Source organism: Ambystoma mexicanum, chromosome 11 (genome assembly GCF_040938575.1).
Source record: "Ambystoma mexicanum isolate Mex_15411 chromosome 11, UKY_AmexF1_1, whole genome shotgun sequence".
Taxonomy (NCBI): Eukaryota; Metazoa; Chordata; class Amphibia; order Caudata; family Ambystomatidae; genus Ambystoma; species Ambystoma mexicanum.
The window spans coordinates 484,477,643-484,493,411 of NC_090934.1; the positions used below are offsets into that span (position 1 = coordinate 484,477,643).

General features: G+C 45.0%; 1 protein-coding gene across 5 annotated transcripts in view; it reads right to left on the reverse strand.

Annotated features, from left to right (window-relative positions):
* Positions 1-15,769, reverse strand: part of TTC17 (tetratricopeptide repeat domain 17) — a 2,246,693-nt gene that overhangs the window by 1,301,778 nt on the left and 929,146 nt on the right. For all 5 annotated transcript variants that reach the window (XM_069623328.1, XM_069623332.1, XM_069623330.1 and 2 more), the window contains one exon: positions 9,553-9,665. In XM_069623328.1, the coding sequence (XP_069479429.1) occupies positions 9,553-9,665 (113 nt within the window). The remainder of the gene's footprint in view (positions 1-9,552; positions 9,666-15,769) is intronic.

The following is a 15,769-nucleotide window of genomic DNA, read 5'->3' on the forward strand; positions in this document are numbered from 1 at the left end:
CAGCCACCTTAGGAGAAGGAACTAACCCACCATCCACCACCAGAGGCGGATTAAAACAGGGATTATCTGGGGCTGGCAAAACCTGAGATTTAGTGTCCTTTTGTAAACTGCTCTGTCTGCCCACATGCTCTATCTCATCCATAGTGCTACACAAGGTGCCGTCAGCCCAAGTTGTTTGGGCAACGACGGAAACTGAATTTATAACTATAGATGCACCCCTGGTCAAGAGGTTTTTACAAATTACACCTGGGGCGCTCAGTGCCAAGATGAAACCTTCAATAAAATTCATTTTTACAAGCAGATACTTCACTGTAGATCATACTTATCTCAGTTCATACATGTTCAGGTCATGACCCCGGTCCATAGCGTCTAAAATTCTGGATAAAACAGGAAAAGAAAAAGCATCAGCCACTTGATCATCTTGAGCCTGATCGTCATGTCTCAGTCATACCAATTTTAGGGCCAAAAACCGGCCTCTCGTCAGAAGACGGCAAGGAACAATGTGTTGACATTGGGTCAGGCTGATTAAAAATGTTGTGGGCATCTGATAGAATTGGCGAGCCATGACAAATTGTAGGGAACGCCTCAGCCTCCATGGCACGGGTCTCCGGCTGCAAATGTAAAGTTTTAAAAATGTTTCACCTCCTAATACCCCTCGCTCGAAAGGGAGATCCTGGAAGAGACTGCAACACTCGACTGCCAAAGATGAGTACACTCTTTTTGATAATTCAGATGAGACCACGAGGGCCAAAACGGATACAGAGACAAAATTGGACACCACTTCATCTATTAAATCCTCTGGGTCAGTGTGAGTTAGAGACTGAGCCATCTGCGCTCTTCTCATTGATGATACTTCCCACATCAATGGAGGCCCTCATGTGTTCCCCTGTAGAGTTCAATTTGCTCCCTGTTGATTTGCTGCTGCGCAGACACGGCATGGTTTATAAATAGCAGAGGCACAGTCAGATGGGAAAATCGGAGCAAGCAGTTAAATAGTACATTTGCCCATTGAAATAAACTGCCTGGCTAGGCCAGCGTAAGCGATTAAACATTGAGTAGGTCAAGCAAAAGTGCCTCTCACGCCGTGCACCTCATGCCGTTCTCAAACGGACCACGGCAGACAACTTGTACCGCACCACTTTGAGGCTCCACGTGCCGCAGTCTCGTAGGGTTTTAAGGTTGGGAAGCAGCGCTTTGTTCCAGCAAGACACGCCTCCTTAGAAGGCAATGAAGAAAATACTCAGTACCAGCAGTGCTGATCAGTTCAGAAGTCTCCCATGGCAGACCACTTGTACCGCACCACTTTGCCACAGTTACTTTATAAAGGGGTAGAGTGAAAACCATACAGAAGAGAGTTATAATTTTTAGCAAGAGACTCTCTGAAGATTGTGAAGACTATACCATTGTGTTCTAAAGGAACTTTGAGACTAACAGGTCCATTACAAGCTGGGCCAGGCAGAAGCCCATACCGAAGCTGTTGTGGAAGCCTCCCCTTTTCCTTTTAGTTAGGCGTTTTCTAAAGTGGACAGGGCAGTTTGTTGGTTAGGATTCGGACAGACTACTTTTTACTTTGGACTTGACTTGCACACTTAGCTTTACTTTTGCTAGGTAGGGAACTTCCTTCATAGCAATAGGGCTATGCGTTTTTGCTGTGTATTTGAATAAACATCTTTTTTTCTTTTTTTAATGATGTGTTTGGTAAAACAAACTTTTCATTATGGCGTTTACATTTAAACAGGAAAAGATAGAAACACAGAAGAACAAAAAAAGAGTTGACATCTATGTTTCCAATTCTTGAGGGTTGCTGTCGTTGAGGATCGCAGTCCAAAATTTGATTACTGTTAAAATGATATTCTTGTCATGACCTTTTAGGAGAGGGGCCCATTGTTCCTGTGTGTTCATCTATTTGAGAGATTCTGAAAAAGTCCTTGAACAAATTTCTTTTTTCTGTCAAAGCTTGGCAAACCATGATTATATGGAAGAGTGTCTCGCTGGTATTCTCATTCTTGCAAAATCGACAATCTGCGGTCATTGTTTTTGGATGTTTTATGGTGCTTAAGTAGTCGCGAGTCAGTAATATGTTTAAACAAAAGCATAGGAATAGGTCTTTAATTATGACCCAATGTAGTCAGTTGGTTCATCACAGTTGCATAAGCAGTCAAGCAGACCCCTAGCTAAAGGGGATGGGTAACAATGTCTGCTGAAAAGCAATCAATAGGGTTGACCTTCTTTCTTTTGCAGCAGAAAACATATATTTTCCATTTATTGAAGTAATAGTTTATGGGGTTAGGTTTTCTGGACTCACAAGGTCTATCCAGGCAACACGCCACATTAATGCAGGTTTAAGTGACCAAATTCTATGACCGAAGGAGCCAAGCTGTCAAGTTCATAGCTTGTGGATTTAATTAGGTTATCTGTTGATTCTGTTCTGTCAACAGATTATAAAGTGAGGGCTTTTTTTGTGGTTGTAGCAACAAGTGTAGAAGATGTGTAGGTCAGACTTATTGTGCCCAGGTTGGAGCAATGAGTATTAATGTGCGTTTCTCCTGGAGTAACTTGTGTACCACTTTGCAAAGGAGGGGAGTCTGTAAAAGCAAATATCCCTTACCACCTGACCAAAGAGTGCCGCATAGTGACCCTGGTTGTGGGAATCTGGTTGGGAAGATTGGGCATCTTGCATTTGTCACAACAAAAGAGTATGTCTGGATGCCCCATGTTATAAACCTGTGTCTGTTTATTTGGGTTCAGTCCCCACTCATGTTCTTGAGCTTCCAACCTGCTCAGGCTGCCTGCTAAGGTGGTGTGGCTTCCAAGGAAATGTTGCTCTTGAAGATACAGGTCTTTTTATGCATCAATTCAAACTTTGCTGGGTGATTTGTGACTGCATTGAATAGTGGGTGCTGCCCTATTTGTAAGACATGACTGTGGTATTATCTGTGTTTATTAGAATGTCCTTGTGGAGGATGGTTATGTCGAAGCTTCAAAGTGCCTGTTTCAGAGCTAGGAAGTAACTCCAGGACATTCATGTGAATGGAGGCTTGTTGAGGGATCCAAATACCCTCCTCTGTAAGCATGTGGCAGCAACACTAACATTGATGCACCGTTTGTCACTTGTACAGGTAGATTTAAAAAAGGATGGCCTTTTGACATGTTTGTGGGAGACCACCACCTTTGGGTCTGTGCAAACATTCACGAAATGACCACCCCATTGTCCTAGTCAAATGCATCGTGTCAGCATTGAACTGCAAGCCACTCCTGCAGAGGGGTCACGTGAAGATGTGCAAACGGGATCAGGTAAATTCAGGATGCCATCCTCCCTAGGGTTTGCATTACTGTTTGCACTTCTATGGACAGGTGTGTCTGATAATGTAGAATCTGCATCTAAAGAGCTTCTACTCTTTACTGTGATGGGTAAGCGAATGATTTGGCTGTGTTTAATTTTACTCTATAGCGTTTTTGAGGTGGCTGGGTGATAGACGTGGCTTTTGCACATTTATTGACAAAACTAGTTGAAGGTTAATTGTTGCCTGGGTGTTTCAAAGCCATTTAGAGACACTGTTCCCCATTATTAACAGAACATCTAGGTAGGGTTATACTTTTATTACCTATCTGCACAGGTGCACAACTATCATGTAACTTTGTGAAAACACACAGTGCCAATTCTATACCAAAAGAAATACTCTGAATAGGAAATGTGTGTCTACTTATCTATTATGAAAGTGCGGTAAAAGCAGTGGCCTGGAAACATTGGAAATGTGAAATGATGCATCTTTCAAGTCCAGAGTTGCCATTTAGTTCCCTTGCTTTCACAGTGGTATGACCTCATGTAGTAGTCATTTAGAATTTTTGATAAAGTTGTTTGCTGGCCTTAGATCTAAAGCAGGGCTTATCTTTATTTTGATCTAGAAAATACACTGAGAAAATACCTCCGTTTCCCTCTTGAAATGGAACCTCGTTAATGGCCCCCTTTTGTTCCAGACTGTTTATGCATGAAAAGGCTGAAGGTGTTCCGAGGGTAGTAGTTGATGCTGTATTTGATTAATTGTAAGGTTTTTATAGCAGTTTGAAGCAGTAGCATTCTCATGTCAAACATCCACTTGTCAGTGGTGATCCCCCTCCCATGTGTGGGCCAATGAGGTTATCCTCCCCAAAGCCCCTCATGGGCTTAACATGGCAGGGGGAATTGTACCAAGAAGAGATTGTTCTGTGGAACCGGAAGCACATTAAATGGGTGTTCCTCTTCCTGTTCTCCGCCATGGCACTATGGGCTGAATTGTGACTGTTGAGTGGGCAAATGGAAACAAGTTGTACTTTGTCACCAACCTCCATGTGTTGGCTGTGAGAACTGTTAGGATGCATGATATGTATGCGACAGTCACTAAGGCCTGCAGCAGATGTTTTAGGGTCTGCTCCTTTTTCGCTTTCACTAGGGCCTCATCAACTGGTGGTGAGATTCCTCTGTAGGCTTATGAAAGAGGATGGCCAGGATTTCTAGACAGAATAAATACATCGAAGCCAAACATGGCTTTATGACAAGATGCCCCTGCAATTTTCTGAACTGCTGCCTCTGCAGTATATAAGGAATTTTTCATTAAGAAATTTGCAGAGAGGTGAATTGCTTGATTTATGGCCTGTACTCTATCATACAGAGAGGATGACATGTCTTTGACTAGAGAATTTAGATCGTCCAATCGTGCCAGATTATAGCAGGCCATTAGTGTTGGTGTATTGCCCACACGTAGACTATAAACTGCTGAAGTAGCTATTTTGCACTCAATGGCTTGAATCGTTTTACTTTCTTTCTCCAGGGTGGTGCACCAGAGCAGAAGGTGGGGCAGGGTATGATTTCCTCGCTGTAGTGGCAACCAGAGAATTTGGGGTGGGATGTATTCCAATATAAGCAGGGTATGATAGTGCAGGCTCATAGTTATTTTCAATCCTCCTGACAACAGCCTTTGAATGAGCCTGGCTTCATTAAAATTAGGAGACTAGTACAAAGTTTGGTAGGCTAACGCTCCTCCAATATCTCCTAGATTAAAGCATTCTCTTTCACAGCTTCCTGAGTTCCAATTGTAAACCTAGATGCTGCCCAATTTAGTTTAGCAGTGCTGTGTAACCACATTGATCTTCAGTGCATTAGTTAGTAATTGGTGGTTCATTATTCTCTGGAGGATGCATTAGTTAATGCAATGCATCCTACAGGTCACCTTCCCTCTGTTATATTTAAGCATCAGTGCTTTCATCTTCAATGTACTAACTTATTTGTATAAGTACTATTCTGATAGACCAGTAGTAGAAACGCAGCTGTGCCTGTAGAGTCAAGTAAAGGGAGCACTTGTGTGGATACTGGATTGCGCCTGATGCACCTGGTGGAGGCACTTAAATTGTTGAATGTTGCGCTCATTGTTCCTCTAAACGAGGAACAGGGTGGTTTTTGAAGTATAAAAAACAGAGGTTTGCCTCCGTGAAATCACGATAAATGGATGTTTTTTGTGTGCGGATTCCTTTAAAGTCTTATCTGTTATTACTGGGCTGGGACAGTCAAGTGTGAAATGGAAAATGCTAATTGCCATTTCACTAACAGGTCACAGCTCACTGGGAAGGGGTCATAAGCATTCCAAAGCCCCTCATGCTCGGTGTACTCCACAGTAAACGCCTGCACCACATAAGCCTGATTTTATTGTAGCCAGTTTGCGACGTGTCTAAGTTGACAAGAAAACGGCGAGGAAATAAGGCATACACACTTGCACATTGTATTCTTTATATGCTTGTCTGAACATTTTGACGGGCAATACACAGATGTCTGGTTGTCTTGTGCAGGTTAAAACATTTCAAGCATCAGGGTGTTGTCATTGTTTTACGGACTCCTTGATTTTGGGAATAAGGTGTGTTTAAAATGAATGTTGAAAACAAGGAACGAGGGTGTTTAAAAAACATTGGAGATCGGCATGGGTACAACTTTAGACTGAGGAAGCCACCAGCGGGCTGAGGCAAGCAGGTTCCAGCATTACACCCTCCATCCTGCTAGTGTGCAAATAGCTTTTGTGACTAAGTCAGATTTAAGAGGTTAGCTGGGGTGGGATCAGTAGAAAAGGAGGCAGTGAACTAGGGGATATGGGAGTTAGGACGGCAATCCAGCAAGATGGTGGCGAAAAGCAGAGGAAAAAGAAAGAAAGCCTAGTGTGCTGGGAGCAGTCGCACAGCCTGCAAGGAGCCACTTGGAAGAGTTAGCCCAGATCCTGACAGAAGTCAGAAAATGCCAGAGGGAAACAGAGCTGCTAGCCTGCTGGGTGCTGCTGCAACATATATCCTGGTAGAGCCAGTGACAAAGAGAAAGTGAGGACGGAGCATGTTCTGGGCTTAAGTACAGGAGGGTAACCTTTAACTGATTGAATACCATCAATTTACCAAGCACCAGAGTGGGTATCGGAGTGAATTCCTAGCAGTTAAGTATTTGGGGATTTACCCCAACACAAAGGAGGGATCATAATTGCTTGCTTGTAGGCATGTTGATCTACAACAATAAAGCCGGGAGAGTGACCCACGCCAAGTGGGTGGAAATAACTGCACCATGAGACAATTTAGGACCGAGTTAAGCTAAAAGGGGGACTGGTTGCCATACCTCCGGAACTGTGTGAAATTATGATCATAGGGCAATACACTTGTTTTGCTATAGCACCATCGAGGTGATGTTAATCAAAAACTGTGCATTGTGGTGTTACCCGCCATCAGCCTGCAGGAGTTGAGCCCATCCCGTACCCCATGTAGAACCCTGGGCACAACCCTGAATTCCTTGCTGTGGAGAGGCAGGAAGCACCCAAAAAAAGAGAAAAGGATAGTTTCAGCACTCCCCAATGCTGTTTTCATACTACCGAGGCCTGGACACTGTTTAACCCTCTAACTGCCATGGGGTAACCCTCCCACCCCCCCCCCACCCCAGTGCCAAGGACTTTTTTGGTGATTTTGGTATTTTGCCATTCAATGCTTCCTAACGTTTTCTCTTTCATTAACCCCTTAAGGGCCAATGACGAGATATCACTCACCTCGGGCCCCCACTTTTCTCCCGAGTTTGCAGGTTTTTCTTTATTTTTTTTTATTTCTTTAAATCGGAGTGGGTCCAGTTCCCAACCCCCTTTTTCCTCTGCTGCTCCCTACCACAAACGCTGCACAACTGCCCCCCAAACACGGACAGACCACACAAACACACCCATCCACAAACATTGCACCACAAACTCTCAAACACCCACGCCCGCCCCCAACCAAACCCACACACACACACCTGCTATTTGCCCCTTTCCTCCTAGCGGGTCTCTGAGGAAAAGTCTGTCAGACCCTGCATGCACTTGTGTGCACCGTGGGGATGGGCCCTTCCTCTGCAACCCAGAAGAACACAGTTACTAGCATGTGGTCTTTGGTGCCCCCATACCGCAGGGAATATATTGTTCCAGTTCTGTGTGGCTCTCTAACTACAGGCAAAAAAAACAGGGCAAACTGCCACAGGTAGGTAAGGGTAGCCCAAACAAACGATCCCAACCAAGAAATTAAGACTGATGAACCGTTGCAGTGGCAAGCCAGTAAACTTAAGCCATTGGCGAGCAGCTGGGAGTCTCAGTTGACAGCTGAATGAGCAAGGATTGCAACATAGGGCCCCAACCCCAGAGGAATGAAACCGAGAGCCAAGATGAGGTTAGAGGGACCCCCAAAATATTGCAGGGTAGGAAACAGTGGCTCAGTGACTGAAGAATGAGGATTCATCAACAGTGGCCCTAGTCAGAGGTGACAGGTTGCGGTTTGAAGAAACTGCAGCAGGATACTCCATTGGAGTTCCCAACACCAAGAGCAAGGTACTGGTGGCTCAGTAGAACAGATGAGTCTTTGCATAAACGTCCAGCAGAGGCAACAGCTAAACTGGGATATGAGGAAGATGCATCTGTTTCAGTGGCTCAGCAGAACAGTAGAGTCTGCAGAGCCACAAAACCTTCCCCTGAGGAAAGGATCCAGCTATCCATGCTAGATCAAGGGAAAGGCGCACTGTACACTGTTCCTTGTGATCCAAATAGAGTCCGAGATTCACCACTGGATTTTCAGAGTCCCAAAAGATGCTGCTGCAGAGTTTCCATGGTCTTTTGGTAAGTCACCAATGCACACTTCAGGTTGGCATCTCAGCAGAAAAAGTGCCTGATTCAGAGTGTCCAGGCTGGGAAACTACTCCAGTGAGATAAAGGGGAACCTAAGCAGTATCCCCACATTTGCAGTCTGTTTGTATCGGCAGAGTTCCACGAAAATGTGATTTGCATCTTCAGGGAGAGCTGCAAGGAACTCAACTGGGAAATATTGTCAGGGCATCAAAAGCCAAGCAGACACTCGGGGGAGCTGACAAACGTGAGTAAAAGATGACTTCCCTGCGCACAGCATGCATTATGAAAGTAGGATGTGATACAATGAAATATTCTGTACCATATCTGCTACTATAATCTTAATGAAATCTGCAATAAATTAACACATTTCTGATGACGTTTCAGCCTTTGAAAAGTGAGTTAGAGAGAAGATCACAGACGCCTCACTTTAAAAAAAAAAAAAAACACAATGAAGAGTAACCAGAATGGCTCTGGAAAGCCAGTCTACAGACAGGATTTTAAAAACAAGAACAGGTTTTCCAGAGAAAGCACGATATAAATCATATGATAAACATTACAGATCATACATTAAGAACTTTGTGTTACCAAGTACAGAATTTATTTTAAAAAATGTGATAGAAAATGAGAATTAACCACCTTACCTGGTTACTAAGAAAACAAAAAATAAAACTTGCTGAACATTTGCATCTCATTCATTCAAAGTGCCTAAACTTTCCCAAACAAACAGTCATAACCAATGTGCTTCTAGGGTTTTATACTTTTTCATAGTTCGATGGCTTGGAAAATGCATATCCCGAGACCATTTGATGTTCCAAAAGGCACATGACCTACATATTTTGACATTCTGGAATATATATTTATTGTCCAGTCCTTCCTCAGAGTCAAACAATTACTAATGCCACCTAGAGAGGTGCGTGATTACTCTAAAACAATGCGTAGACCGACCACTCACAATTCTTTTGATTACAAAAATCTAATAGTTGGCATAGAAACTGATATAATCGATTTCCTCTAGGGTGCAAGGATAACCTTAATACCAGACTTGTGAAGATCACCTCAGGCCATCATGTAGGTACATAGGTCAAGGATTCACTAAACAACTCAAGCTTCTTGGAAGAGATTTCAACCTTTTCCCATTCCACCTTCTAGGTTAGCACGCTTGAAGGTTTTATATTTAAGGATTTAGTGTATTCAAATCTCTGCATCATCCATAAGAATGTATCCCTGACTAGAGTCCATTCAGTGTTTTTAAAACGATGAATCCCCAATTTTGGAATTTGAGATTTTCTTTCAAAAGATAGCTGTGACATGAACATGTTTTTGCACTCAAGACATTATGCTTTATGCTTATGTATCCCAAATCATTTAGCCACATGCATACAACACAAACAAAAGCAAATACATGGAGGCCTACCTGAACTAAGGCCACATTCTCGAACATGTCGCTGCGGTGGTAACGAGCAGGGAGGTCCCACTGGCAGTGTAAGCTCATCTTCTGCTGGCCAAGTCGGCACATCTGATGGTTGCCTAGGAGGAGAGAATGAGCTCTGTGAAGGTACAAGTTGTGGATTTTTTTACATTTTCCTTTAGAGAGCAGGCCTAGTATGGCGGGTCAAAAGAAGGACGCTGACACTTGGAGGACAATCCCAACAAGTATTTATTAAAGAATAAGGCTTAACTTTCTCTACTGCTATGAGGTATTCGCTACCTATTTTACTAAGGTGCCCATCAGTCGTCAGTAAATGTCCAAAGGAATAAGTTAGCTGTCCAAAACAAATGCTTACTGACCCTACCACTATTCTAACAAACTAAAGTCAGGAAAATTACTACCATCTCCTGATAAATGCGTCTCCCACTTCTCTTCTTTAATCTTTTGAGTTTGTTGTTATTCAATTTTCAAATATTCTCTTGTTACTTTCTGTATCAATTCTTATAGTTCTCTTCGCAGACTTTTGGCTTTCCTCTCCTCTTTCAGTATTACTTTCTTTGGCAAATCCTTTGATTCGGGCTAGTATGTTCTCGGTATTCGTGGAAAGTGTATTTTCCTATGTGTTTGCAATTAGGCTTCAACCTCCTTGATTTTGTCCGTCGTGTATATAACGTAATCCTGGGGCTTCTCTGCACTTCATGTCATAATATTCTGTCTCTTTTACGTTCCCCTTGATGGTCATTGAGTAAAGTGGTGTGTTCCCCACTTCGTAGGATAGTTTAAGCCACGGTCCATTGATCCCCCTCTCAGGATTATGTATGGTCCTCCTTATATTAACCCTGTTCACTTTAATCAGATTTAGTTGTATGACATTGTCAATTGTACTGAGACAAACGTCTGAGCTTGTATAACAAGTCCTGCTCAGCCTCCCAGTCCACCTGGTCTCCCAGTTACCTTTGCTCTGTTGGGCAAAAAAAATCTCTGGGGCCTGTACTAGCAGGGTGACCTTCTCCTTTGCTCGGTTCTGTTCAGCCGGCGTCTTCTCCTTGCAGTCCTCTCGCTCTCTTGGCGTCTCAGAATCTCGGTCAGGGACCGGAGCGTTTGCCAATTTCTGATCAGAACGGTGCTGGCATTGTTAGGCAGACTGCCCACCACAATGGGCATAGGCATCCTTAGCAACTGGCTTAGTCTCCCGTGGGGTCCGGAAGCAGCCCTCTGATGCGCAAAATTAATGCCGGTTAACAGATATCCAAATGTTCTCATAATTGACCAATCTCAGCCTTCAGAAATGGGGACCAGTATGAATGTCATGGATAGGACACTGCTCCAAATTGAGGCTCTGCCATCAGTTCCTTCCATTACCACTATGCTTGCTCATGGGCCTCCAGAGATTCTCTGTTTTGATAAACATCCAGACTGATCATAGGATTCCTGTCCGTGTCCAGTCTAGAAGTAAATACCTGGGAAAGTGCAGATATATTGGGAAGGTTGGCTAATTTATAGCAATTACATGGATCCTAAGCCTGGTGCCCACAAGACGGTGGTGGGGACCAAGCTCAAATGCCCTTCCTTAAGAGTGAAGAAAACAGAGGTTTTGTCTTCAATTTTACTTGTCCAAGATGTGGCCTCCAGATGGAGTGGCACTGCCAATCTTGTACCACTTGTCAATTGTCTTTCAAGATTGGTGGCAAGTTAAAAGGTGCCTTCAAAAAAAGTGGTAAGGGTTCCCTTGAGAAGGTAGGGATCAACTTTGTTGAAAGGGCACTCGGCTCCCAAGTGCGCTTTAAGATGGTAATCTCTGAACCATACCTTTGTCAATCATTGGGACTTGTCACGAAGCAGAAGGAAGAAAGGCTACCTTAAGAAGGCAAAAGAGTCTCTGCTGTGCCAACTGTCCTGAACATACAACCAAAGTCAAGGTGCTGTTGGACTATGTGGAATACAAATTTATTCAAGCAACCAGAGCACTACCTTACTCCGACCCAGCAGGACCAGCCGAGTTGCTCATCGGCAGGCCTCCTTGCTCCCTGAAAGCTTATCTGCTTGTCCCTGTAAAGCTTATTCTGTGACTTGACAAAGCTACTCTGAAAGACTACCATTGGGTAGCGTATGCACTCTAAACTGCTAAGACACCTATATTGACTCCTGAGCCTCAGAGGATTCTTCGACATACTTTCTCTAAACCACTAGAGCACTGTTGGAATCGCTGGTCTGGCGAGACCACATTCTCATGCACCATTCCAAGTTAATCTTTGATACAGCATGTGATTCAGAAGGTTTGGGTCACAAACACTCAACACTAATAGTAATTCATTGAAAAGTAAAATGCACTTGCTGTACCTGTAACATGTATAGCTTTTCTCTCATCTGCACCACAGATAAACCACTATTTTAATGAATAATGAATAAAACTCTATTTTTACAACATCTTTGGTGTTTAAATTCACTATCGTGAATCCATGCCAGACCCATGCTGGAGAACAACAGTTACAGGTAAGTAACTTGTTCCTTCTCCAGCATGGGGTCGGGCATGGATTCACATGCTCATGAATAAAGAATACATAGCAGTACACACAAGCACAGCCATGGGCGGTGGCAAGACTCAACATAAGCATCTCTTACGTCTTCACCAGGCCCACCTTCAGGCGAACAGGTTGCGCAGCACTGCTTGGCCGACTCTGGACTCCTCCCTGGAATCCCGGTCGACGCAGTAGAATCTCGTGAAGGTGTGCGTCGTTCTCCATGTAGCAGCCCTGCAGATGTAAAGCATGGGGACACCAGACAAGAACGGCGTGGCAGCAGCAATCGCTCTGGTTGAATGGGCTATCGACGGCCGGGCAACGGTCAGTTTGCCAACCGGTGACAGGGCCTGATACAGCCGAAGAGCCATCTGGAAATGGAAGCCTTCGCTCTCGAAGGCCTTCCCTTGGTTCACAGGTCCAAAATTCACAAACAACTGTGAAGTCTTTTGAAGGTCCTTCATGCGGTCCACGTAGAACTTCAGCGCTCTAGCCACATCCAGCGAGTGCAAAGTCCTCTCAGCCGGCGACTAAGGCGACGGAAAGAAAACAGGTAGCACCAAGGGCTCATTGAGATGGAAGTCCGACGGCACCTTGGGCATGAAGGAGGGGTGCGTCCTCAGCACTACCCTCGTCTGATGGAATGTCAGGTACGGCTGTTTACACGAGAGGGCCTGGATCTCTCCCACTCGTCGTGCGGAGGTGATGGCCACAAGAAACGCTGTCTTCCACGACAAGAACTTAAACGGTGCCGCATGCAGAGGCTCCAATGGAGGTCCGATGAGTCTGGCCAGCACCACGTTGAGCTCCCACGCCGAGGCAGGGGCCTTCACCGGCGGGAACGATCGGAACAGTCCTTTTATGAATTCCTTCACCAGGCGATGGGACCACAGAGATGATCGACCCAGAGTTCTGGTGTACCAGGAGATAGCCGCCAGATGGCTCTTGGTGGAAGCATGTGCCAGCCCCGCCTTGGCCAGCGATAGCAAGTACGGCAGCACTTGAGGGGCCGTAATCCGTAGAGGGTTAATCTTCTATGTACGGCATCTGACAGAAAACCTCTTCCATTTGTGTCCATAGCACTTGAGAGTCGAGGACGCCCTGGCCTTTGCAAGAACCTCCTTGCAGTCCGCCGGGATATCGTACCCACCAAATTCTAGTGGTGTAGGAGCCAGGCCTGCAGGTTCAACGATCCTGGGTCATAATGGAGGATGGCACCTCCTTCCCTGGCGAGAAGATCCGCGTCCATCGGAAGTTTGATCGGAGGGGACGCTGATATGTCCAGAAGGTGCCCACCAGTGGATCCCTTGTCAGAAAGTCTTGTTGAGAGAGATCCTGTCTTCGAAGCTGCCCGCCGCTTGCCTCCAACAGGCGTCGAGGAACTCCTGTAGGGGTCGCATCCGCAGTCTGCAAAGGCGCACAAAGTAGATGCACGAGGACATCATGCTGAGTTGGGAACTTGATGGATCTCACCCTGCCCACGTCCATGGTCAACAGCCGCTGTACCTTGCCCAAGATGGCTTTCGTCCTCTCCTCCGACGGTGAAGCCAATCGTGCCACTGTGTCGAGCCTGGCTCCCAGGAACAGGGTGACTTGCGATGATACCAGGTGGGATTTTGTGAAGTTGATTGAGAATCCCAAATCCGTGAGAAGTTGGACAGTCTTCACTGTGTGATCGACGGCAAGTTCTCTTGACTTTGCTCGGATGAGCCAATCGTCCAGGTAGGGGTAGACGTGGATCCCCTGCAGGCGCAGCCACGCCGCCACTGGTGCTAGGCACTTGGTGAACACCCTGGGCGCCGACTTCAATGTTAAATGTTAAAAGGTATTTGTACCACGCACCGTCACCAACGGAATTGGTCCCCAGCCGCTCTGGCGGATCTGTAAACGATAAGGTGGGATGGGGTAGTAAGGTGAAGAGGGATTAGGATAGTGAGAGGAGTGGTGTTCTGTTGGCAGCTTCAACTCGGTATACACCGGGTGCTGAGCTTTGGTGCGGGTATTTGATCAGTGTCAGTCCGCGTGTGCTGTTGCTCCGGTTTATGTGTTGTTGCAGTGTTGTGAAGTGTGTGCGGCTTGGGGTGCGAGAGGTGGTTGTCTGAGATTTTGAGTGAGATAAGTATGCAGAGTTTGAGGTTATATTGGTTAGTGGGTTACCTGACCTTTAGCATGCTGACATTGAGTTTTGTCTAAGTGTGGCACTTGTTGGCCTTCACAATCTGGAAGCGGTGCAGGCCAATGTTCAGAATTCTATCTAGGTGTGGGCATGCTAACATTCACAATCTTATCTAGATGCAGCGCAGGCTGGTGTTCACAGTTCTAAGTGTGGCACAGGCTAACATTCAAGTTTCATCTAGGCGCGGGCATGCTATCCTTCAATCAAAATTCTATCTAGATGCGACGCAGGCTAATGTTCACAATTCTATCTAAGGGTGGACATGCCAACATTCACAATTCCATCTAGATGCGGCGCAGGCTAATGTTCACTATTCTATCTAAGGGTGGACATGCCAACATTCACAATTCCATCTAGATGCGGCGCAGGCTAATGTTCACTATTCTATCTAAGGGTGGACATGCCAATATTCACAATTCCATCTAGATGTGACGCACGCTAATGTTCACAATTCTATCTAAGTGTGGACATGCCAATATTCACAATTCCATCTAGATGCGACGCAGGCTTAATGTTCACAATTCTATCTAAGGGTGGACATGCCAACATTCACAATTCCATCTAGATGCGGCGCAGGCTAATGTTCACTATTCTATCTAAGGGTGGACATGCCAATATTCACAATTCCATCTGGATGTGACGCAGGCTAATGTTCACAATTCTATCTAAGGGTGGACATGCCAATATTGACAATTCCATCTAGATGTGACGCAGGCTAATGTTCACAAATCTAAGGGTGGACATGCCAATATTCACAATTCCATCTAGATGTGACTCAGGCTAATGTTCACAATTCTAAGTGTGGACATGCTAATATTTACAATTCTATCTAAGTGTGAACATGCTAATATTCACAATTCCATCTAGATGCGAAGCAGGCTAATGTTCAAAATTCTATCTAAGTGTGGACATGCTAATATTCACAATTCCATCTAGATGTGACGCAGGCTAATGTTCACAATTCTATCTAAGTGTGGACATGTGTTAAGATGGATTTCTGAACTCTGTCCTGGCGGCGCAGAAGTTCAGAAGGCCAACCTAATTACTGGGAACAGGGTAACCTCTGGACAAGCCAGACCAATCAGGGTAGCGATCGCGGCGGTCAAGACTAGTTCTCAAGAGGGGTGAGGGTGACTGAAAGCCCGCAATGAGCACACAAAGCAAGGACACTTACAAATTACTCCAAACAGGTGTTATATTAAAAATATATACACATTTATTACAAGGCCTTTGCAACAATGACCGCAGCGAGAAATCACAATAAAACTCTAGTAAACCAACACATACCAAACCAATACAATATATATACAAATACATACGAGTCTAAAGCGTTAGATGCACGAAATGTGTAGTCCACCTAGAAGGGGAGGAAAACAGGCAGTGCGAAATAATGATTAGACCCAGTCCGCCTTCAGAGGCACAAGCTCTACGAAGAGTGGAGCCTTGTGCTCAAAAGTACCTGCACACGCTGGTGCCAACGGGCAAAAAGGGGAGTCTCTTCGAGGGG